Source organism: Pseudorca crassidens, chromosome 10 (genome assembly GCF_039906515.1).
Source record: "Pseudorca crassidens isolate mPseCra1 chromosome 10, mPseCra1.hap1, whole genome shotgun sequence".
Classification (NCBI taxonomy): Eukaryota; Metazoa; Chordata; class Mammalia; order Artiodactyla; family Delphinidae; genus Pseudorca; species Pseudorca crassidens.
Genome location: NC_090305.1, coordinates 58,985,848 through 59,011,066, shown reverse-complemented (window position 1 = coordinate 59,011,066; position 25,219 = coordinate 58,985,848). Strand labels below are relative to the sequence as shown.

The following is a 25,219-nucleotide window of genomic DNA, read 5'->3' as shown; positions in this document are numbered from 1 at the left end:
AGATAGTCTCTTCAACAAGTGGTGTTGGGAAAGCTAGACAGCCATATGTAAATCAATGAAGTTAGAACACTGCCTCACACCATACACAAAAATAAACTCAAAATGGCTTACAGACCTAAATATAAGACATGACACCATAAAACTCCTAGAAGAGAACATAGGCAAAATATTCTCTGACATAAATCATACCAATGTTTTCTCAGCTCGGTCTCCCAAAGCAAAAGAAATAAAAGCAAAAATAAACAAAGGGGATCTAATCAAACTTAAAAGCTTTTGCACAGCACAGAAAACCATCAACAAAATGAAAAGACAACCTGTGGACTGGGAGAAAATATTTACAGATGATGAGACTGACAAGAGGTTAATATCCAAAATATACAAACAGCTCATACAACTCAATATTGAAAAAACCCAATCAAAAAATGTGTAGAAGACCTAAATAGGCATTTTTCCAAAGAATACATACAAATGGCCAACAGACACATGAAAAGATGCTCAACATCACTAATTATCACACCAGTCAGAATGGCCATCATCAAAAAGTCAACAAATAATAAATGCTAGAGAGGGTGTGGAGAAAAGGGAATCCTCCTACTGTTGCTGGGAATGTAAATTGGTGCAGCCACTATGAAGAACAGTATGGAGGGTCCTTAGAGCTACCATATGATCCAGCAATCCCACTCCTGGGCATATATCAGGGAAAACTCTAATTGGAAAAAATACGTGAAGCCCCAACGTTCACAGCAGCATTATTTACAATAGCCAAGACATGGAAACAACCCAAGTGCCCATCAGCAGATGACTGGCTTAAGAAGATATTGTATATATGCAACAGAATATATATTTTTTAAAATATCTTTTGGCCACGCCACACGGCATATGGGATCTTATTCCCCAACCAAGGATCGAACCCATGCACAACTGCATTGGAAACCGAGAGTCTTAACCACTGGACCCAGGTAGGTCCCTATACAACAGAGTATTAGCCATAAAAAAGAATGAAATGTTGCCATTTGCAGCAACATGGATGGACCTAGAGAGTGGTATACTTAGTGAAGTAAGTCAGAGAAAGATAAATATCATATGATATCATTTATATGAGGAATCTAAAAATACAAATGAATCTATATATAAAACAGAAACAGACTTGCAGACGTAGAAAACAAACTAATGGTTACTGGTGGGGGAGGGTGGTGGCAAATTAGGAGTATGGGATTAGATACAAACTACTTACTATACATAAAATAGATAAGCAACAAGGATTTACAGTGCAGCACAGGGAATTATATTCAATATCTTGTAATAATTTATGATGGAATATAATCTGAAAAAGAACTGAATCATTTTGCTGTACATCTGAAGCTAACACAATATTGTAAATCCACAATATTTCAATTTAAAGAAAAAAATTTAAATACTTGTTTTATCAATGGCTGAGTAAATGAATGAGGTCCCTAAAACTAGCATAATTTGATAGGCATTTGTTAAATAGTCAAAAATGGAGCCACTGTAGCTCCAATACCAATAACACACGTACCTCATGGTTTTCTGCACTAAACCTATGACGCCCAATAATTTCAGGGGTGATCTCCATTACATCAAAATAAAAACCTGAAATAAGACCAGGAAGAGATTAGTTGTCAGTGGTCAAAAACAAAAGATCAGCTTCTCAATAGCCTTAGAAAAAAGCAGGGTGAAATGACCCTATATCCCTGTTCCCCGGGACCCCCTATCCCCTGGAGACCTGTGAATATTCTCAGGTCCTTCTCTCCAGCAGGACGGAGGGCAAATGGAAAGGCCTAGGCTAGCTTTTCGTGGAGACAGCTCTTCCAGCTCTCATGTGGCCGCCCAGGCCAGGAGACAGCTAGCTGTCCAACTAACCCTAAAATACCAATATGGGTTTGACCAAGGGAGGCACATCCCCTCCCTGCTCAAAAGGCCTGCCCCAATGCTGGGCACTTTTCCCAACAAGACCTCGTGTCTGGGGCAGAAAGCTGCATGTGGGCATGCACCAGGGCAGAGTAGGCACTGTGGCTGCCATCTCTGATGCTGTCACCAGGGGCTTCGAGGGGCACAGAAGATGCAGCTCTGGCCTGATCTGCCACTCCCCACCTCACTCAGATCATGGGGTCTCACGCTAGTTTTAAGGGCCATGGAGCAGAAGTGCAGACAGTCAGGGCTCCCCTTGGCTTCTCCCTGGCCCTGCCCCTCCCCGCAGCAGCTGCTGCCCCTTCACAGACCCAGGCATCCCGAAACAGCCTACCCAGGTTTCCGCTGTTCCCCATCTCTGTGGACTGCAGCGCCTTAGAGAACTCGCTCCAGGAACTGGAAGCCAACTCATCGCGGATCTTCTCTCTCATGAGGGAGCCGTTTTTAAAGCTGCAGAAGTGCACACAACCCTGAGGGAGGGACCTGGGGCTTGCTGACTGGACCCACGGGCTTTGGTGAAGAGTCCCAGGTAGAGGGGCTGCAGGTCAGGCTGGACCACAACCCCAGCCAGTGCACAGCAGGGATCTGAGGTTCCTCCTCAGGTATCAGACCCAGCGCATGTTCCTGGGAGTCACCAGGAAATGCACTTGTCGTGGGCTCTGTTTACAGGGGAGGTTGCCACAAAGGAGCCCCAGGGAGAGACACAGCTGTGGTTTCAGCATGTTGTACCACCTGGACAAGGGGCAGGGCTGGCCAGATTTACTAGACCTACATATTCTCCAGTGGTTCTTGGAACTTCAAGGCCAAAAACTCTCCCTTAGTAGCTTCCAGCAGGTCCCCAAATGCCTGTTTGGAGGGTGCAGAACAGACCCCTTCCATGAGAACTGTCAGGAAGCAGGATGTCCTTGCTACCATTGGTTGAAGGTCCATCATATGCCAGACACAGCGTAACAACACTATGAAGTAAACTTCTTATTCTCCGCATTTTATGAGCAAAGTGTGGCTCAGATATGCTACGGGGTCTACCTCAGGCCACACAGGATACAGGTGTTGGGGATGGGATCTGTATTTGGGTTTGGGAGAGACTTCAGGTCCTGGGTGCTTCCCCACCCAGCTCTGTTCTCAGCAAGACCCAGTGAGTCCCTGGGGTCTCAGCTGCCCCCAGAGCCTGCGCAGTGAGTGGAACGACCTGGGGGGCTCCACATGGTGCCAGACCTGCCCGCACCTCCTCCGCCCCACCCAACCTACCACAGGAGCGCCATGTAGTGCTGGGGGTCAACCGGGTTGCAGAAGATGTGGCCTTCCAGGGTGGGCGTGGGCTCCTGGAGCCAGAGAAACAGGGTGTCGCTGGTGCCCAGGCTGACCTGCAGACAGACGGGCAGAGGTGAAGCGGCTCCGTCTCGCCAGCTCCACGCGCCCTGACCCCCATCGCTTCACTCCTCAGGCTGCAGACTTCGGATTAAACGCCACCTCCTCAGAGAAACCTCTGCTGACCCTCCCACACCAAGTCCAAAGTCAGCTCCCCAGATTCAGGCTCCCATGGATCCTGCGGGCAGATTCTCTAGAACTTACTACAACTACCTCTAACTCGTGGTTTGGGTGACAACGGGTTTCCCACTAGAAGCAGAAGGGTCTGGGTTATGTTGTCATCGCTTAGGGAGCTCACAGTCCTCTAGCCCGAGGTCTGACCCTTCTGCCACTGTGCTCACCACAACCGGCCACTGTCAAGGCAGGCAGGGGACCTGTCTGCTCAGCAAAGGCAACTGACCTTCTAAGAGAGGACCTGTGGGCAGGTCCTGGGGCCTGGGTCTCCCTATCCTCTCCCTCAGCTGCCTTTTGACCCTGGAAGTCCCTCTGATAGGCAGCAAAGATGCTGCTGAGGCCCAGCACCCTCGTCCCCTGGGGCAGAAAGCTGACCCTGCCTGAGGGAGGGAGTGGTCACCTTACCGCAATGTCACCTTCCTCCAGCCTCATGCCTGCCAGCGACGCTGAGAATGGGAGGGGAGCCTGTGGTTAGCAGGAGGTCACATGAGAGCCACAAAGCAAACCAGTCACCCCCCCACCCCGCCAGATGGGAGTGCAGCCCCCATCTCCCACCCCAGTCCACAAGCTAAGGGAGATGCAGGAACAGGGTGAGGCAAGGGCTCAGGACGCCCCAAGGGCTACAGGGTGGAGTCTCTGTGGTCAGAGCCTCTGATTTGGACTCAGAAACCTCATCTAAAGGGGTCCAAACTCCCCACCCACTGTTAGGCACTCCCAGGAGTGCAGAGGACCAAGGGGGCCAAGTCAAGACACCAGGATACACACGGCGGAGAAAGACAAAGGCGAGGCCGGAGTGAGAGGCTTTCCCCCACCTCGGTGGTATGGAAAGGGGCAAGGTAATGTTGACTGTCCCCTTTATGTGAGGTCCATGACCGTGATGTTTATCTGCCTTCCTCACTGATACACCCTGGAACTGAAAGGTCTGCCATGTAGCAGCAGGCCTTAAACGTTGAGTGAATGAATGAATGAAGAAGAAATGTGGGCAGGAACAGGTGTACTCAAACACTGCTGCTGAGGTACGATCAGCAGAGTGCCAGAGCCCTGGATTCAGGAATCCTACCTCTGAGAGCTTATCCTATAGGCCGCAGGGGTCCCCAACCCCCTACCGGTCCGCACAGCAGGAGGTGAGTGGCGGGCGGGCGAGCGAGTGGAGCTTCATCTGCCGCTCCCCATCGCTCGCGTTACCCCCTGATCCAACCCCCCCCCACACCGTCCGTGGAAAAACTGTCTTCCATGAAACTGGTCCCCGGTGCCAAAAGGGTTGGAGACTGCTGCTATAGGGACAAGGGACAAGATAATGTTTGCATGGCCTAAACGGTAGAAGCCACGCCTACCTCCATCTCCCAGCTCCATCTGAGGGACGTTGGCAAAGTAAATGCCAGGACGATGGAAACCTAAACAACCACTAATGATGTTGCACAAAAATATTGCCTTGGTTGGTTAAAATAAACTGTTTATTTATGGGCATAGGAAAAGAAGGTTGGAAGGACAGTCCTCAAAATTTTAACTGTGGGGCTTCGCTGGTGGCGCAGTGGTTGAGAGTCCGCCTGCCGATGCAGGGGACGCAGGTTCATGCCCCGGCCCGGGAGGATCCCACATGCCGCGGAGCGGCTGGACCCGTGAGACATGGCCGCTGGGTCTGCGCGTCCGGAGCCTGTGCTCCGCAACGGGGGAGGCCACGGCGGTGAGAGGCCCGCGTACCACAAAAAAAAAAAAAAATTAACTGTGGTTATCTCTGGGTTAAGAGATTACGGATGATTTTTTTTTTACATCCTTCCTTTGGTTTGTCGGTACTTAAAATTTTTTTCTGCAATGAAGAGGTATCCCTTGTGTATAAGAAAAAGAAGCATAAGACTAATGCATTACTTAAGGCAGCAGCAAAGTGAAGGTCAGATTTAGGGAGGGACCGGCTGAGGGCTACCTGCCTGGTATCTCCAACATTCAGCCTGAAACCGCAGTCCAAAAGGACGGTTTAGGAAGCTGCTTCTTTGTTGTTCCCTCTGCAACATGCCAGAAGCTCATGCTTCTGTGGTTCAAAAGCAGGCCCATTATTCTCCCTGACATTCTTCCAGTTGACAGAGTAGGTGTAAGAATATACATTTTTCTAACCAGACTCAGAAACTTAGGAAACAAACTTACGGTTACCAAAGGGGAAAGGTGGGGGCAGGGGGGTGGGAAATACTGGGAGGTTGGGATTAACATATACACACTACTATATATAAAACAATCAACAAGGACCTACTGTCTAGCACAGAGAACTCTACTCAGTACTCTGTAATAACCTATATGAGAAAACCATCTGGGAAAGAATAGATATATGTATATGTATAACTAAATCACTTTGCTGGACACACAACATTGTATATCAACAATGCTCCAATGTAAAAAAACAATGCATTTGTTTCTAACGAGACTTGATGAAGTTACTTTCGTTTTGAAAGGCAAACAAACGTGGCCCACAAAGCATAGAACTGTCCTGAATCGGTGCTTGTGCACCATCTGTTCCTTTCTGAGGGTGACTCAGCTTTTAGGGCAGAGAGGAACTGGGGCCTGGCACCCTCCAGGAGCCAGGGCACCAGAACATGCCCACCGCAGGCCGGAGCTTCCTCTCACATCAGGTGCCCAGGGGACAGAGCGACAGGCTTCAAGCCTTGCTCCTGCAGGAGTCTGGCCACTGTCTACCAGCCTCTGTCTCACCTCACCTCAGACCAGGAACGTGAGGGTCCCTTCGCCAAAACCTGCTCTGAGTTTGGGTTTGTGCCTTGACAACAGGGCTCCGTGTGAAGTTCTACAGAATCTGTGCAGGGACGGGGAGGCCCTCGTCTGGCTCCTGGGGGTTCCCTGCAGATGCCAGGGTGGAGGCCACCCCAGAAGGGAGGGGGCACAGCCAGGACCCGGATGCAACCACAGGGGTGGCGGGGACATCCTCGCTGTGCCCTCAGCTCCAAAGCAGACAGGCCTAAAGCAGACCTAGGAGCACCACGAGTGTTACTCAGAGTGGTGGCAGAAACAGTAGTAACGGTGATTTAAATGTTTTTTCCCGGGCACAAAAATACACATAGATACTGCAGAAAATACGGCACATAAAATCATCATGATGATGATGAATGAATTTTAACAAGACCTTCAGCCCATTTCCAGGCACACAGCTCCACTCCTAGACGCGTGTGCCTCTCTCTTTTTATTTTATTTTTGCTGTCCACATCCTCATCTATACAACCCATAGGAGGTAAGTACAGGGAGGCTCACGGGTGTGGAAGCCAGGAGAAGGGCTGAAGTCAGACCCCGGCCTCCACCACACCCTTCCATATGTACCTGAGACTCACTTCCTTAGAGAAGGAATGGCTGCTTCGGATGGCAACTTGGGGTAGAGTTGCCAGATAAAATATAAGACGCTAAGTCACATTTCAAGTTCAGAGAAACAATATTTGGGACACATTTACACTGAAAAATCATTTGTCATCTGAAATTCAAACATTGCCTGGGACATACTCATCCTACCTCATCATTTGTCCTTCCTCTGAACTCAAGTTTAACTGGGTGTCCTGTATTTGTATTTACTCTATCCAGCAACCCTGATTTGGTGGCCCATTAGGAAAAGGGCTGCAGAGGTGGGGTGAGGGGCAGCAGTCTGGTGGTACTCATTGTGGCCACTTGGCCTTTCTTTAGAGACCTGTCAGCCCCTCCGGGGGGGGCCTCAGGAACCCCCAGAGGAGAAGAAAAGGAGGAAGAGGAGACAAGGGGCTTGGACGAAGTCGTACCTATAGGTCAAATGATGGGGCAGAGACTCAAAGCTGGGTCCCAGAGGAAGGGGTGGGGGAACTGAGATGTTTAGCTTGGAACAGAAAAGGCAGGTGAGCAAAATCCCACCCTTGGACGTGTTGAAACTGGAGGAGGTTTTGAACTGCTGCTAATTCTGAGGCTGAGGGTCTGGCACTCTGGCAGCAGCCACCAGGGCCAGGCAGGCGTGAAAATAGGCTGTATTTATTCTGTCCTTGAATTTGTCTTTTCATCACTTTTCTTCATTTTTCCTGTTTGTCTTTTCCCAAACTGATAATGTTGTAAATATTTGTTTTAAATTAGAAATTTAATAAAAATTAATGGCTGTTGCTAAAAAAAAAAAAAAAAGAAAAGAAAAGGCAGGTGAGAGAGGGTGGGCACTGTCTTCCTCAGTCGCTGATCAGGTTTCTTTCACCTGGAGGTGCAGCACTCAGTGGCTCTTGTGGGCAGAGTCAGAGCCAAGGTGGGGCAGGTACAAGGCGTGAGAGTTCAGACCAGCAGGCGGGCAGGCACCAAGGGAGGGAGGGCCCGCCCCGGACAGGCTTCCCCAAGAAGCCCCAAGAAGCCGGCTGGCATTCTCCAGTGTCCCACAAGGACCAAGGCGGGCTACTGGGAGGGTGAAATCCCCTGAGGTACTCACCTGGGTTGTCCCCAGTGAAGGCCACCACTTTGCATCCTGGAGGAAACCCATAGCGCTGGACGAAGTAGGAAGAAATGGCCCCCTGAGGAGAGAAGGCAAGCACGCTCTGCTGAGGCAAACCCCACCTGCTCGACACAACTGTCCACACCTCGGGCCACAGGAAGGCCACAGGCCTGGGTGGGGCCTACAGTCGCATCACACCTGAGACGTCCCTCCTGTTCACAGAACACCAGAGGAGCCCAGCACAGGGCTGCAACCACGCACGTGAGGTCATCCCACTGCCTTGAAGCCCACTTAATTTTGAGATTCAAAGCAACTAGAGCAGACCAGTTCCCATTGTGGACTTGCTCTGTAAGCTCCAAATTATGGATGTAGCATTAAAAGTAAAGAAATAACAGGAGGAAATCATTAAGCAAACTCATAGAAGTAGATAATGCCTTGCACACACGCTCTATCAGTCAGATTAAGAGTCATTGGACACGTTTGTGCAGAGGTCAACGTTCTAAAGAAAATAAAGCAAGGAAAGGCTTCCACCAGGAACCACAGCTCTCAGGGCCCCTCCAAGACCGCCTGTGGGATCAGAGGGCAGGGATAACTTCTGGACAGACCTACCGTCTCTAGAGGGCACGGTTATGAAAAGAAAGCATTTCCCCCCCTTTCCCTGTCTTGGTTCCCAAAGTGTAAAATAAATGATGGGATTTCCTGGTGTCTGGGAAGAACATTTTACTCCATCCAGCCAACTTTCGGATTTACATCAGAATAAAGCCATCTCCTGGGAGATAATTGTCCTGGCCTCTGTGGCCTCAGAAAACAGAGCCTGAGTCAGGGCTTGTGCAGGTGGCTTATTTGGGGAAGTAACCCCAGGAAATGAGAAGGGGACAGGGAAGAATGAAACAGGAAAGGGGGGAAAGCCCACCCCAGGGTCCTCTGTGGAGCTGGTCATGGCTGTGAGCTGTGTCTGAGGAGCTGCATGAAATGCATGGGGGGGACTGTCCACCTGGGGATGGAACAGGGAGCAGCTCTCCGTAGCTCCCCACCAGTGAAGGGCACACGTGGGGTGCTAACTCCCTGACCCTCCAGGCTGGCAGAGCACAACTGTGGAGTCCCAGAAGGCTCTGGGCAGAAGTGAGGCAAATGAGATGCAGCTCAGGCAGGGTTCTGCTAGGCAACACCTGCGTGAAGCCACAACAGCTGGCAAAAAAGTGGGCTGGGAGGATGCAAGGTGGGAAGCATCTGCTACACTATATCTCCAAATATTTTCCTGCAGAAAAGGAGAGAAAGCCATTTGGGCACCACCTTCAGAAAAAGGGATGACAGAAAACATGGATTTTGCTTGTTTCCCCCCATCACGTGGGTACCTATGTTACAAATGAAAATACAATTTTCACCATCAGTTCTTTTCCATTCTTCAAGCTGCTGGTGTCTGCACGGGCTACCTCTTGGAGGCATGTGTTCCTGGTATAAGGCAAACAAAGCCGGTTGCCGTGGACAAAACACCGCTCTCCATCTCACTTGAAACTAAAAGCCGTGTGTGGAATACCAGTCCCAGAGGCTTGGCTGTTTTCTGTTAGCCCTTCCTTTTTCTTTCTGCTGTGCATCAGCCTGCCTGGGTCCTGACCTGTCTGCTTCTACAGGGCAGGACACCCTTAACTTAAGCTCTGTGCGCTGGCCTCACGGCACCCTCTGGATGATGACGATTTGGCTTTGAGATTCTGCTCATGGTGGCAAGGGCTGTTTTCAGCAGGTCACTGTTCATCTCAGAAAGGGCTTCTGTGGTTGGGACTCCACACGTGAGGAGTGAGGCACTCGTGATAGCCTGGTTCTCCTGGTGGCCCACCCCTCCCAGCTCTGTGACTCTCCCCGGGACTCAGGGGCCCTTGTCCTTCCTTCGCAGCCAACGCTCTGCACCACCCAGGGGTTCTGCTTGCTCTGGCTGTGGGGCACATGCTCCCCGCCAAAGGGCCGAGTGCAGGGCCCAACCAAGAACTTAGCCGGCCAACTAGGGGAAACCAGGGCGTGGACAGTCAGTGTCTATTCCGAATGTGGGTGCCACACTGATGGTTAAAGATTTTTTGTTTTTAATAAATTTATTTATTTTGGGCTGCATTGGGTCTTTGTTGCTGCACATGGGCTTTCTCTAATTGCGGCGAGTGGGGGCTACTCTTTGTTGCAGTGCATGGGCTTCTCGTTGTGGTGGCTTCTCTTGCTGCAGAGCACAGGCTCTAGGAGTGCGGGCTTCAGTAGTTGTGGCACGCAGGCTCAGTAGTTGTGGCTCGCGGGCTCTAGAGCACAGGCTCAGTAGTTGTGGTGCACTGCCTTAGTTGCTCTGCGGCATGTGGGATCTCTGGGAACAGGGCTCAAACCCATGTTCCCTGCATTGGCAGTTGGATTCTTAACCACTGCACCACCAAGGAAGTCCCTGGTTAAAGCTTTTTAATTGAATTGTTTAGTTTTTTGCTGTTAAGTTGTATGAGTTCTTTATATATGTATTGGATATTAACCCTTTATCAGATATATAGTTTGCAAATATTTTCTCTCATTTGACAGGTTGCCTTTTCACTTTGTTGACCGTTTCCTTTGCTGTGTAGAAGCTTTTTACTTTGATGTAGTTATTGCACCTGAGTACAAGACACTGATACAGACATTTTGCTCTGAATCACGTCAAATACTTATCTTGTACTAGGCAAAGTCACATGTGTGTGTGCCCGTGTGTAAATGGATGGGTATGTGTGCGTGTGTGTGTGTGTGTGTGTGTGTGTGTGTGTATACTACACAGCTTCCCCAGTAGCTGCCAGCTCCCCAGTGAGCCACGTCACTGGGCAGGGAACCTACCACAACCGAGCATGACGGCACCGGCAGGCCGAGCTTCTCTTCTAGATGAGGTGCACAGGCACCAAGGCAAGCCTGCGACCAGACTTTGTCCTGGATCCGCAACAAGTTCATTCCAGAACCTAAGGAAGGAAGGAAACAAGAAAGAGAAATCTCAAAAAGGGACCTTTTGTAAAAATGCACAAATCTGGCCGAGAGTGGATCATTCTTGCAGCTAAACGTATACCTGGAGCTCTTTCCCGATGGAACGTATACAACGTGCCTGGGTAACTCTGGAACCAGAGAGCCAGAGGCCAGCAGGGCCCTTAGAAACACATGCCTCCACCCCCCCAAACATTCCTCATGGGCTTAAATCCCACAGTTAGCCTGGAAATCCATTGCTCTAAGACCTGGCTGAGGGAGGGGAGCTCCCACCAATGTCACCTAGGATGGCTCTGCGTGTCCCCTGGGGTTCAAGGCTAGAGGCAGCCCTGGCACTGATGTGGGTCAGCTCTCAGGGATTTCCCAATCACATCTAACTTTTTGAGGAAAGCTCTCGGACGCCTCTAAACTTCCTCATGCTCGTCACTAAGATCAGCTAAGTCTTCCCTAAAACGATCTACTTCTCCCAAGGTTCTCCTGAGGATGGGGAGGGGGGAGAACCCAGAGCTCAGGTGGACAGCCCTCCTCCTCTATGGGCCCAGGTGGAGGCAGGCAGGTGGGTTGGGTGCTGCTAGAGCCCCGTGCCCATGTGAGATGGTCAGACTGCTGGTAAATGAAGAGGTGACTTCTGGACACAGGGGAGTGGGTGGAGACCCAGCTGAGGATGAAGCTCAGGAATGTCTAGTGCCACAACGGAACGCTCCCCAGCAGCACTTAGCGGCTGGCTGGGGTGAGTGTGGAGGACACAGGTGGATACAGGCTATTCCACGGGTAGGGCTCTGCTGGTCTGAGCTCCAAGGAGCTGGGTTCCTGTGTGGGATGAAGCTTTTCTTCTCCAGATTGTGAGTGAAGCTTCGGGACCACTCCTTAGTCACCCTCCGTGCCCTGAAAACTAGACTAGCGTCTGGTACACTACAGCACTCACACACTTCAGCTGAGCTCCCAGAGGCTCGGAGCGACTCGAGGCTCTTCCGAGGCCACCCTCCCAGGCCAGGGCTCTTGCTCTGCATTCTCCTCTCTCCATGCTAGTCTCACCCAAGAGCTCCTTCAGCAACCTCCTCCCAGCTCTCCTCCACTGGCATCGTTTGCATTTATTTATTTGTTTGTTTATTTATCAGAGTATAGTTGCTTTACAATGTTGTGTTAGTTTCTACCGTTCAGCACAGTGAATCAGCCGTACATATACACATATCCCCTCTTTTTTGGATTTCCTGATCATTTAGGTCACCACAGAGCACTGAGTAGAGTTCCCTGTGCTAAACAGAAGGTTCTCATTAGTTATCTGTTTTATACATAGTATCTGCATTTATTTTTGTTAGGGTTTTGATTCCAGAAGCTCACCACTCTCATGAGTTCCCCAAATGTGGACAAAAACTTCAATAAGTTACTCCTTGTGGGAGCCAGGCTCCAAGATGATCCCTACTCATCCCCTCGTGTTCACACCGTTGAGGTCCCCTCTCCCTGTTCCCGTAGGCCTGTGTGACCAGGGACAGGGATGTACATCACTCCCAAGATCATGTGAAAGACTCTGCAGCTTCTGCTTGGCCGCTGTCTCCTCTCACCCCTCGCTTGGGGTGAATCCAGCTCCCATATGGGGGAGGGGCTCACGTGGCAAGGAACTGAGGCCTCTGGCCCACGGACACGTGCGTGGCCTGGAAGTGGTTCCTCCAGCCCCAGTCAAGCCTTTAAGTGACTGCAGTGCTGGCGGCCAGCTTGAGTGCCACCTCCTAAGAGACCCTAGGCCAGAACCATCCAGAGAAGCCCCTCCCCGATTACTGACCTTCAGAAACTCTGTGAGATAATAAACATTTATGACTCTCAGCTGCTAAGCGCTGGGGCCATTTGTTACACCACAAAAGATAATACACTCCCTTCTTGGCAACAGACGGTAGGGCTGGAAGACTGGCACCCACCCTGGTGCATGGGGCTCAGGCTGCCCGCACGCCCGCTAAACAGACCCACATCATGGACGCTGAAGACTTACCGTCACTGTAGTCAATAGGAGAGTGAGACCCAAGGAACAGAGAAGCAGCAAAACTACTGACCAAGGAAATTCTCTGCAGAAGAGAGAAACACAGTGAGATTTATGACTCACTTCCATCAACAACTGACTGCTTCTGACACACACACAACAGGACAAGAGTTTTAAACTGGGGAGGGAGGTAGAAATTTTGGGCACGATGCCCCAGCAATGTGTGGGACTGAGTATCCCTCAGTCCTTCAGGGCATTTTGAGTGGCTGGAACACCAAGAAGTGACTCCTCAGGAAAGCCCCTTGCTCTGCAGTTTCTGACAAGCCATAAAACCGTCAAGTTCAAAACGGAAAAAAAAAAAAAAGGGAGTTCCCTGGTGGGAAGGATTCCGGGTTTTCACTGCCGGGGGTCTGGGCTCGATCCCTGGTCAGGGAACTAAGATCCTGCAAGCTGCGAGGCACTGCCACAAATAAAAACCAACAACAAACCAACCAACTACAAAACCTGATAAAAAAGCCACGCTTAGGGAAGCAGGTTTTCACCCAGAATCCATATGCCAGGGAGTGTGGTGCCCTGATTTCCCTCCTCCATGTCTGTGGTCTTTATATCTAGTCACAGAGGAAGTGGGATGCGTGGCCACAGGATTCAGAAACAACAAACACAGTCTCCGGGGTTCAGAATGAGAAGGGAAAGCCGGCCCCTCAGAAGCCAGAGGCGCCAAACATGAACGGGAGGAACTGATAATGGATGCTAAACGTCACCCTGAGGGTCTCTGCTTCCACGTGGGAATCACGGGCCCTTGGACCGGGGGAGAGAATGCCATCACCTCCTGTCCCCAGTTGGGCCACCTTTGTTCCACACATAGAATTCAGAGAATTTGTATCACCCCCTCCCCCCAAAACCTTCATTAACGGCTAAAGCTGCACAGTAATGTGGAACCTTGAATCACTAAATTAGAAACTGCATGTTAACGTCCAAGGCTTAAAAGGCAATTTGGTTTAACACAAGCTGATCATTTTCTAATTACTCAGAGAGAAAAATCACTAGCCACGATGTTGAGCTGCTTCTCAGGCAGCATTAAGTGCTGGCTTTCAGCAACTGTGGACCAAGGAATGAACCTGGGTTCCTGGCTCTGGTTGGAGGGCCACAGCTGGAGACATTGGTCCAGCCTTACAAATTTCCTGAGAAAACAATGACCCCACACCAATCAAATGCAGGTAACCATCCTGCATTAACCACAGAAATTGAGCAGACAGAGCCTAAGGGCACCCAGATCTCCTACTCAGGTGGTCCCAGGAAGCCACCAGTCCCCCTGCTCCCACCCTGACCCTGACCTCCACCTTTCTGGTCAGGAGAGCCCCGGAATTCTCTTTCCCACAATTCCGTTCTTTCCCTCCTCTTTGGAAAAAGCCTGACAATGAGAATAAAAGCAAATTGAATATATATCATCTTTAATGTCTGCTAATCAATGTTTTTAGCCCATGCACATGAGATTTATTTATGCTAAGTTATAAAAGGAATTCAACTGTGACTTTCAATCAGAGAGGAATGTTTAGGGACTTCCCTGGCGGTCCAGTGGTTAAGACTTAGCCTTCCAATACAGGGGGTTCGATCCCTGGTTGGGGAGCTAAGATCCCACATGCCTCGCAGCCAAAAAACCAGAAACAGAAGCAATATTGTAACAAATTCAAAAAAGACTTTAAAAATGGTCCACATCAAAAAAAAAAAAAATCTTAAAAAAAAAAAAGAGAAAAAAAAAGAGGAACGTTCAACCAACCTCTGTGTGTGAGTAGGCCTCGGGGTTCTGCTGGTAAAGCTTTGCAATTTGGTTTCCTGTAAATCGCTGGAAAAAGAGTGTAAATTCTTAAAAACCCAAATCCTACAGGGAATGATCAACTTCATAAAGTAAAGTTCGTGCAGCACGCTCTGAAGGTTAGTTAGCATGATGAGAGCTTAAGGCCTCAAATCTGGAAATGTCTGACATCTGCTGAGCATCCTTAGTAATAACCTCGCTCCTCACACAGGAGGCTGTCTGCTCTGACCAAGGGCACCCATGCAGGGGACTCAGGTATTATCCCCGCCCACATTCTTCTTCCTTAAGGCAACCCAAGTGGGGTTGGTCCTATCCCCCAAACCTCTGCTCCAGGGAGTATCGAATTACCCCAGCTGGGCCGATAGCAGCCACCCTAGGGGATGGGGTGGGACCATGGATGAAGCCAACAGGAAAGAGGCACTCTTATTTTTTTTACTTTCCCAGGAGCTGCACTAAGCATCTTACAAGCACTGACTCCTTTCAGCTCCCAGACTACCCAAAATGTAAGTGCTATTTTTATCTCCAGGTTAAAGCGGCTGAAACTGAGATGCCATCGTCACCCGCATACACAGCACAGCCTGGGTCACACGTCAGCTCTGACCTGGGAGGGCTGAGGGCGCGACAGGAGGTCTGCCCGTGCTCGCTGAGCGGCACACGTGGTCTTGCTCAGAATGGCTCCACAGGGGTGGCACCCACACAGCCTCACGTGATCCCCACAGGCACAGGTCACCAGCCGTGTCCTCCCAGACACCCAGGGAGAAGGCACCAGAGCCAGCAACCAGACCTTCCTCTTGGCCCAGCCCGTCCCCAGCCTGTGGCGGGCGTCACCCACCTCATAGGCGCGGGACCCGGTGAGGCAGCTGAGAGCCTGGGCCCCACCCACGGTGGCCTCCAGCTGGCGGCACTGGGCTGTGGTGCTGGAGTCCATCCACACCGGGCAGTCACTGATGGAGAAACAGGCCTGGAAAGAAGGGGCAGAGGCACAGGCATGAGCTCCGCCCACTGACTCTGGGGGCCGCCCTGGCGCTGGCAGTCACGCCCATCACAGCAGCTGTGGACGCCTCTTCCCTGGATGTGACCTTGGAAGACCCACGGGCAAGCCCTTCATGTCCAAACCTTGGCCCGGCCTAGCGGGGTCTCTCCCCAGAAAGCTCAAGGTGGAAGGTTCTGGCGAGGACACCTGAGCACCACAGGCCAATACCAGAGATGGGCGGTGAAGGGCCAGAGCTGCAGCAAAGGGCAGCTTGGCGGGGGCCTGTGGAGCCTGGGAGAAAAGGAGACGCCAGAGCCTACCTTCCCAGCATCACCGGGAGGCATCACGTCCCAGGGGGAGATTCCTGAGGGGGGAACTCGCAACAGAGTCCTGCTGGGCTGGAGGGGACCAGTGTGATGTGGGCTGTTAGCACCTGAGCCTCTGTCCAGACAGCAGGGATGTCTGTGGCAGGCAGGCAGGGAAGACCACGCTCACAGGCCTGCTGCCCAAGCCAACTTCCCACACCCTTGACGATGCACAAAAGCCCCAGGCTTCAGGGCCCACAGGATTCGGGGCCCTTCTCCCCCCTATGCAAGTTTCTCAGACTCCCACAGCATGGCCAGTTACCTGCAGCTGCTCGTGCAACAGGAGGTCCGGTGACAAGCTTGCCAGAACCTGGCTGGCCCCAGCCTTCCAGTACACGCTTCCATGTTGCTGCCGAGGGAAAACCCAAGCCCATGTTCACGTGGCCATGGCCACACACCTGTGTCAGCCTCCTGGAGACCCAGAAAGACCCCAGACCACACGCCAAAGAACTGGACTCCAAGCCTGCCCCGCCACTTGTAAGTCGCAGAGGTCACCACATTTATGAGACTTGTTTTCATTTCTATAATATGGGGAGGAACTCTGCCCTGTCCACCTCAAAACTTGTAGGAAGGGTCCAAGAAAGAACTATCGGTCTGGATTTTGGTGGCTTTGTAAAACTGTACTTAAATATATTGCTCATAATATTACCTGACATTCACTCATTCATTCACTTACCCATTATTCATTCAACAAACATTGATGGATCACCCAGATCGTGCCAGGCATGGGACAGATGACTAGGGTAGTATTGTCGCTACTCTGCAGGATACTGGAGTTGAGTCAGGGAAAAGGACACAAACGGACAAAACCCTATTAAGTGCAGTGGCAGGACTGTGGGAACACAGAGGAGGGGAGGGGCATCTACCCAGCTGGGGGTGCAGGTGGGTAGAAGTGGACGTGATAATTAGGGAAGGATCCCGGACTTGAGGGTGGAGGTGCTCCACGCAGAGAGTAACCACAGCTGAGAGAGGCTGGCAGGTGCACGGAAGGGGCCTGAGGCTCGGGCGGGGGGCAGTAGGGACTGGACGGGGAGGTGACAGCCTGAGCCTTGACATCCATGCTCGGGAGGCTGGGGTTTGTCTTGGGGTGGTGAGAACTCTGGATTGGCAGGGGAGTGACATGGCCAGGGCTAAATGTATGAAAGGGCTTGTGGGAGTCATGGAGAAGGTAGGTTGGAGGAAGGGAGGAGAAGCAGAGGCCCAGAGAAAAATGATGGGTACTAGGCCTGGGGCAACAGAGGCGGAGTTGGAGAAGAAGGGGCAGACTCAAGAGCCATGTACAAATCAGCAGCACGAGGGGACCCCCTGGATGTAGGGGTGGGAAGATGGAGGGGTCAGGAATGACACCTGGGTTTTGGCCCCGGTGGAGAAGAACTCCCCAAGAAAGGGCACCAGAGGAGGACATCGGGGGCAAGACAGTGTGCTCAGTCTGGGACATGACAAGTTTGGGGTATTCCTGGGATACCCGGCCAAGGGGGCGGAGGGGATGTCTGGGAGGGAGAGGGTGTCCAGGCCTGGGGTTCAGGTGAGAGATGTGGACAAGATCACCAGGGACTCTGTTTAGTGTAATGAGGACGCAATCAATACACTCCTGTTAGGTCAGGGGAAGAAGAGGCATCTTCAGAAGCATCAGTAAGTGCTCTCTAATGAGGATGTGAAGACACGCTAATCCAGCATGGAGCAAAGTGATTGGAGGATAACACTGGACTTGAATCCTGACTCCTCCTAGCAGCTATGTGACCTTGGGCAAGTGACATCACCACTTGGTGCCTCTGTTTCCCCATGTAAATGGCAGTGATAATGAAAGCAGCTAAATCTTGAAGTTTTTTTGCCCTGTCCTATGTATTTAACATTCACATTGACCCTACGGCACATGGATTAAGTTAGTGCATGTCAAATGCTCAGTACTGCACCTGCCATACACTAAGTGCTCCATTGTTACTAATATCTCTACTACTAAAACTGCTATCATTATTAGCATGATTTCTGACTTTGCTTTTACTTCCAAGAAACAGAAAAGCAATTTTGTGCCCTCAAACAGACATAGTACATTCATGTCAAATACTTCCTCTTCCCCTTAGAGGACCTCTATCCGGTGCCTCCTCACCCTGTGTCCTATTTTGTATAACGCTTAATTGTAAGAACTGTCTCAAATCCTTTTGCAAGGAGGGAAGTGATATATCCACCAAGGTGAAACAGTTATACGGATTTTCACTGCAACAACATGTGCGCTGTGGTTTTCAAGAACAAGCAACTTCCCTCGAGGGAAGCTGTCACCTCAGCACCTGCACCGCTGCCCAAGACAGACGCCCTTATGCCATAGACAGAGGCTGCAGCAAACAAACCTGGCCCGCCCCAGACAAGGCGAGGACTTGAGAGAAGTCAAAGCCTGAAGCCTTCATCTTCTCCAAGATGATATCCAAAGCCTGAGAAGAAACACAGAATCCACTGTGACTGTCCTGAACCACGGAACCAGGCTAACACACAAGCCTTGATTTGGACTGTAAGTGCCTGCCCTTCCAGCGGAGGCAGAGAAGGAACTGAGGCCTCGGGATTTGGAAGCACTAGAATAAATACATCAATTAAACAAGTAGGCATCAAACAAACAAAAAAGTGAGCTATGCTAAAAATACTTTAAATAAATGGAATCAGAAACCAGCACTCCTCAAATTTTGCTTCTCCAATCGGTGACTTCCAGGCACGCAGGAAGAGCAAAAACGAGGTGGCTCAAATTTCGGTTTCTTTTATCTGCATTTTCAACCCACCATATTAGTGATATAACTTCACTGCAATGGAGAAGCAAAGAGCAAAGCAGAGGCTCCCATCAGAACAGGGCTCCAGGCCCAGACTCCTGTGTCCGGGAGTACAGGTTGGAGGGAGGAGGTAAAGATGGTGACCGTTTGTCCCAACCCCCTATTTCCCCCTCCACCGTCTGGTTGGCACTGCCTTTCTGGCAAGACCCCATGTGTGGGATGGATGGTGCCACCCAGCAGAGCTTGACACTTCCCCGGGAATTAGATACGCATCCCAGGCTGTGTTTTCTTCAGGCTACAGAAGCCACTGGAGCTTTGGCCTGACCCTCCCACCCCCATCCTATGCCGGGAGGGCTCTTTCACAGTCCTGGCTGCGGCTGCCAACTTGGCCCTGCTTGCCAAACCTCAGGCAGGGAGTGGGGCAGAGCTGGGGAAGGGACTGGCAAAGCTCGAACAGGTCCAGTTCTGGGGGCCCCTCAGGAGTAGCAATTATCCTGGTCCCAACCCCAAGCCTGGCTCTCTACTCACTTGCCACCTCCCCAAGTTATGGCCTTGGCCCATCCGAAGCCCCTGACATCCTCAGTGGGACCTCCAGACAGTGACTCTTGCCGGTTACCCCCACTGCCGCTGCCCTGTGCTCCGGCTCAGCCCCCTGAAGTATTTCCCCGGCAGCCTGTGCGGCGGAAGTTCATCCTTTACCCCCAATCCTCCAGTATGAGTCAGGATTAGGCCGATAAAAAAGAAATCATCCTTGTTACATTAACAGAAAGAAGTTAGTACAGGGAATTGGTTAAACAGGTACTGGAGTACTGAAAAAGCTTTGGCCAGACACATCCAGTGCTGCCTTCGGCTGGCCTCTAGTTTCAGGGTCTCAGGTCCCCTGCAGCCCATGAGGCAGCCCTTGGCTCCTATCATACCTGCCTGTGATGTCCACACACCCTGGCCCTGTGGCCCCGTGGGTCACCCGGATGTGGCAACAGGCATCTTCCTTTCTCGCTGGTCCTGAGCGAGCAGGCCTGCTTGCGATGGATCTGAGCCTGACTGGGCAGGTCACAAGCCACCATTCTGAAGGCCTCTGCCCCTGGAGTTAAAGAGTCTGGTGACTGAGCACTAAGAGAAGAGCCCAAGGGGCATGTTTGGATCTCAGGGTTCAAGCGTGGCCACAGGGCCTGAAATCAGAGTGTTTGGGAAACGTTTGCTCTGTGGCATTTTAAAGATGGTCACTGGCAGGACTTTCCAGCTGCTCTGGCTTCAGAATCTGGAAGCCCTCTGTGAGTCCTCTCAGCTCAGGAGTACTGAGGCTGAGTCTGGCCCTAGGACCATGCAGATTCCACTTCCTCAGGAGGACCTCTCAACAGAGGCTCTCATGGGCTGCCACCTTTGGACTTCCTAGCAAATCGCCAAGTCTGCTGGTAAAATGGGCTGGGAGAGGAGAGGGATAGGAATCCCTGTACTTACCTGGACCCACATCAGGACTGGAGAAGTCACTGTCAGCCCATCCTCATGAACATGAACTCCACCCTGAGTCCTACAAGCAGAAGAGAGAATGTGGGATAGAGCCTCAGGCGGAGGCCCAGTGATGGCAGACCCTGGATCCCTCCCACAGAAGGAGAAGCACCCTCCCACCCCCGCAGCCCTGTGTGGGAACTCTAGATTGAACAGGGAAGATGCTGGGCAAGATGGAGAAAGAAGGCATGGAAATTGCCTGGTGTGGCCCAGAGGTGGCAATTCTCGGAAAGCACCAGCAAAAACAAGCCTTCTCAGTATAAGGGGTTCACCCTGCAAGGCGGTCACTTGGAGCAGTGGGCATGAAAGGACTGGAGAAATTTGGGGTTGGAGTAGAAGCCCTTCCAAATCCACTTCATAATCTTGGAGTGAGGAGGCCTTTTAAACGATGACTCAAAACCAAGAAGCAACAGAAAAAGAGACTGAGAAATTCAATGGCATAAAAAACAAAAACTCAAATATGGCAACAACAGCAACAACCCAAGCAGAAGAAAAGAAATAATTAAAATTAGAACACGAGTCAATGAAAATGAAAAGAGAAAATCAATGAAACCTAAAGCTGATCCTTTGAAAAGATCAATAAAATTGATAAATCTCTAGCCAGGCTCCTCAAGAGAAAAAAGAGAGAAGACACAAATTCCCAACATCAGAAATGATAGAAGGGTCATAACTACTGATCCCATAGGCATCAAAGGACAATAAAGGAATATTATGAACAACTCTATGGCCACAAACCTGATAGGTTAGATGAAATGGACCAGTTCCTTGAAAGACACAAACTACCAAAACTCTAATGTGGGTGGCCTGCAGTAATATAAAATATGAAAGCAAGGGCTTCCCTGGTGGCGCAGTGATTAAGAATCTGCCTGCCAATGCAGGGGACACGGGTTTGAGCCCTGGTCTGGGAAGATCCCACATGCTGCGGAGCAACTAAGCCCATGTGCCACAACTACTGAGCCTGCACTCTAGAGTCTGCAAGCCACAACTACTGAGCCCACGTGCCACAACTACTGAAGCCCCTGTGCCTAGAGCCCGTGCTCTGCAACAAGAGAAGCCACCGCAATGAGAAGCCCACACACCACAACAAAGAGTAGCCCCGGCTTGCGGCTACTAGAGAAAGTCCGTGTTCAGTAATGAAGACCCAATGCAGCCAAAAATAAATAAATTAAATAAATTAAAAAAATATATATATGAAAGCAAGGTGGCTTCCAACCTCAGCTCAAAGGAGACACATCAGCTGGGGGAGAAATAGATGGCAACACAGGTGATGGGCAGTGAGAGGGAAAGGCCAGCAGAGAAGGCTTCAAGAAGGAAGTGACATCTAAAATAGACATGGAGGGAAACTTCTACCAGGACCTCTCTGAGACACCTCAAAATCAACAGATCCACAGCTGTTATGGACTGAATTGTGTCCCCCAAAATTCATAAGTTGAAGGACTTCCCTGGTGGTCCAGTGGTTAAGACTCCATGCTTCCACTGCTGGGTGCACAGGTTCGACCCCTGGTCGGGGAACTAAGATCCCACATGCCACACAGCGTGGCCAAAAAAAAAAGAAAGTTTCTTGAACTGAATAAAAATGAAAATACAACATATCAACTTTAAAAAAAAGATCAGGACATAGATAACATAACTGGGAGACACCAGGGGTGCACTCACACAGAGAGACAACCATGTGAGAGGCAGCAAGAAGGCAGCCATCTGGAAACGAAGGAGAGAGACCTCAGAGGAAAGCAAGGCTGCCAGCACCTTGAAATTGGACTTCCAGACTCCAGACCCATGAGAGCATAAATGTCTGTTATTTAAACCACCCAGTCTGTGGTATTTTGTTCTGGAAGCCCTACCAAACTAATACAAAACCTAAACTCATGATCTTTCTTCTGGAAACCAATTCTCTTTCATAGTCTACCATCCACCCTGAATGCCAGCCAGAAGCCTCACCTTCATATCTCACATTCAACTCTGTACCAAGACCTGTCAATTTTACCACCAGCTCTCTCTCCTCCAGTCAACATCATTTCTCATCCAGATGATCCTGAAAAACCTCCTCAGTAGTTTTCCAACCTGTATTCTGGCCACATCCCACCTGCTTTCCCACTGCACCAGAGAGATCTTTTCAAAACACAAATAAAACCATGTCATGCCTCCCCGGCCCCCCCATTCCTATGGCCCTTCAGTGGGTGACCATAGCTTTTAGGATAAAGACAAACTCTATTCCATGGCCTATATGGCCCAACCCAGCTTCCACCTCCCTCTCTGCTCCCCAGCCACTTGGCCTTCTTCAGTTCCACGAATGAGCAGTGTTCCTTGCCACAGGGCCTTTGCACATGCTGTTCCTTCTGCGTGGAAAGCTCTCTATCTTCTATCACCTGGCTAACCCCACTCATTCAGATCTTGGCTTAAGCACTACTTCCTTAGGAACATTCCCTAAACTACTCTCACAAGTCTAGGTCACGTTCCTTTACAATAAGCACTTGAAGAAGTGAGTTTCTTTCCTTCAATGGCCTTCTCTGAGTTTATAAACAAACATTCTTTTGGGTTTTTTTTCTTTAATCAATCAGTCTTTGATTGATATCAATCCCCCCCACTCAATGGGAAGCTCTGGGAAAGCAAGGACAATGTCTCTTTTTCGTTTACCATCCCAGCGCCCAGCATAGTGCTTGGTACAAAGTAAGTCTCAACTGATACCTACTATACATATATGAAGCAATGAGTGGAATTGGAAAGGAATGCAGAAGTGTGCATTCTAGGCATAGAAGAAAGATGCTGAGAGATTTATTAAGACAACCCCTCCTGCAGTTTGAGGAAACCAGTACTGTGTGGTTTATAAATGTAAAAGGTTGAAGGAGGGGGAGTTCCCTGGTGGTCCAGCGGTTAGGACTCACGCTTTCACTTGGTGGGGGGGTGCCCAGGTTCAATCCCTGGTGGGGGAACTACAGTCCCGCAAGCTGCACACGGTACAGCCAAAAAAAGGTTCAGGGAGGACCTCAAAACCAACCCCCAACACACACATGCACACTAGGTACATACCCAAATTCTAGAAGGTCTCTGTCAAAATGCACACTGTCCTCATAGAAGACATTCAGCTCTGCATCAACTGCAACAACTTTTACCTGGAAGGCATTAAAAAAAAACAATGTATAGAATTTTCCTCAGCTTCTACACTGCTCCAGGGATACGAACATCACCAAGTGAAGCCCAGCCCCCTAGAAGTGGTTCAGTCTGGAGACCTCCTTGAGGCTGGGGTGCATCATTGTAACCATGGGAACAGAGGCCTCATCTGGGGACATATCCAAAGACTTAGTAAAATGGAGAAGCTGAGGCTAAGCAGAAACACCCATGTAGCTCAGGGAATTTTTGCCCTTCAAACAGCCAAAGCCAAGATGCTCTAGAGGTAGATGTCCACAGATAAGCTGGTTCCTGTGCCAGGCAAGGAGGTCTGAGAAAGTCCTAGAGGGGAAGGCATGGGAGGCAAGGTTTTGAGATGTCTCTTGGAGGTCCACGCTTGCAGAGATCTGAGAGGCAAGGTCCCTGGTCTGTTCCCACAGGCCACGGTCAAGGACCAGAGACACATGCCCCAATGGAGCAGACCTCCAAACTCAAGGATACAACTCCTTTCCTGGACAGATGGAGAAACTGAGGCCTAGCAGGACAACCTGACTTATCAAAGGTCCCACAGGACTTTGATCAGGCATTGGCCTTGCTCCCTTGACCCATCCGAGGAGGGGGATTTCACTGCAACTGTGTTGATTTCCCAAGTTAAGGAGGAGCCAGCCCCTTGGCACCCCAAGCCCAGTTTGAAGACAAATTTTGACTCTGCTTGCCTGTCTGACTGGCCCTGAGAGCAGCACAGCTGGGCACGTTGACCCGAGCACGCTGGTGCCAACCAAGGGCTGTCACAGGGCAGAACAAAGTTCAGGTGTACACTGTGCCCATTTCACTTAAAAAAAAAAAAAAAAAAAGCTTCTAGCGGTGATCTGGTTGCAGTTCACTGGTTCTGCCTGCGTGTCTACCCGTCTGTTTTGTCCTCTGTTTACAGTAGCTGAGCTCCTTCGGGTCCCTGTCAATCTGTGCCCATGACGGCGCGCAAGCCCTTCGGGTCCCCCCAGCCTTCCGGGCATTTCCCCGCCACGTACCCGTGGGTCCCTCGGGAGCGTGGGGGTGGACGCCCTTTCTGGGAGTTCCGGGGTCCAGGCCGGGAGGAGGCGCCGGGTCCCCGGGAAGCCCGAGAGAGGCGCGCCCGCGGCGCGGCCCAGGGTTCCAGGCGCCCGGGTCCCCCGACAGCCCGCTCGGCGTCGCGAAAGAGGCGGCCCCGCCCGGCCGACCGCGGGCCCGCGCCGATACCTGCTGCGTGCTGAAGTCCCAGCCCAGGCAGCAGCGGCGACCGGCGTGCTCGGCCATGGCCACGGAGGTTCCAGGAAGCGTGTCGCTCTGCCAGTCCTTCCCGCCGCCGGACTGCCCCCGCGCCCCAACGCTCCGATGCGCCGGGGTCCGCCCCTCGCCCCGCCCGGCCGGACTCCGGGACCCGAGGTCCCCGCGGCCTTGAGCTCTGGCGCCGCCTGCTGGTGAACAGGGCGGGGACGCACCGCGGCTCGGCCTCCGCCTGCGCTTCGCACCTGGGCGACCGACGGGTTTCCCCTGCGCAGCCCGCTCCCTCCAATCCCGCCCCGCCCCGCTTCCCATCCAAATGTGCTCCCTGCACAGGCCTGGCCCTAACGCTGCCTGCCTTCTCTCGGAAGACGCCTGGGCCAGAGGATTCAACCTTAAGCAGGCTTGTCCCTGTCTCTCTGGGGGCCCTGAGCCTGGGGACTTACATGGCCGTCCCTCTCGGGTACTGCAGTAGCTGTCCACTCATAGTGGTGAGTTAGGGGGCAAGGGAAATGTGCCCTGGGGTTGGAGGCATGGGGCTCCAGCAGGCCCTGTCCTGACCCAGTAGATCTGAGTAGTTCCCCAGCTCTGACGTGTGCCGCATCCCACCT

The 25,219-nt window shown here is 51.2% G+C and overlaps 1 protein-coding gene across 4 annotated transcripts in view; it reads right to left on the bottom strand.

Moving 5' to 3' along the window:
* Positions 1–24,740, bottom strand: part of XYLB (xylulokinase) — a 45,820-nt gene extending 21,080 nt beyond the window's left edge. For 2 of the 4 annotated variants that reach the window (XR_010946924.1, XM_067753840.1), the window contains exons 1-15: positions 24,585–24,724; positions 23,271–23,353; positions 20,196–20,265; positions 18,330–18,410; positions 16,247–16,333; positions 15,940–16,017; positions 15,479–15,607; positions 14,611–14,676; positions 12,846–12,918; positions 10,724–10,842; positions 7,892–7,973; positions 3,877–3,917; positions 3,178–3,293; positions 2,264–2,379; positions 1,538–1,611 (exon numbers count right to left, since the gene is read on the bottom strand). Coding sequence is in view for 3 of the 4 variants with exons in the window: in XM_067753840.1 (XP_067609941.1) it covers positions 1,538–1,611; positions 2,264–2,379; positions 3,178–3,293; positions 3,877–3,917; positions 7,892–7,973; positions 10,724–10,842; positions 12,846–12,918; positions 14,611–14,676; positions 15,479–15,607; positions 15,940–16,017; positions 16,247–16,333; positions 18,330–18,410; positions 20,196–20,265; positions 23,271–23,353; positions 24,585–24,641 (1,272 nt within the window). In the remaining variant the exon portion in view is untranslated. Of the gene's footprint in view, positions 1–1,537; positions 1,612–2,263; positions 2,380–3,177; positions 3,294–3,876; positions 3,918–7,891; positions 7,974–10,723; positions 10,843–12,845; positions 12,919–14,610; positions 14,677–15,478; positions 15,608–15,939; positions 16,018–16,246; positions 16,334–18,329; positions 18,411–20,195; positions 20,266–23,270; positions 23,354–24,584 lie in introns of all 4 variants that reach the window. The other 2 variants (XM_067753839.1, XM_067753841.1) reach the window with 2 other exon arrangements.
* Between the last annotated feature and the right edge of the window lie 479 nt (positions 24,741–25,219).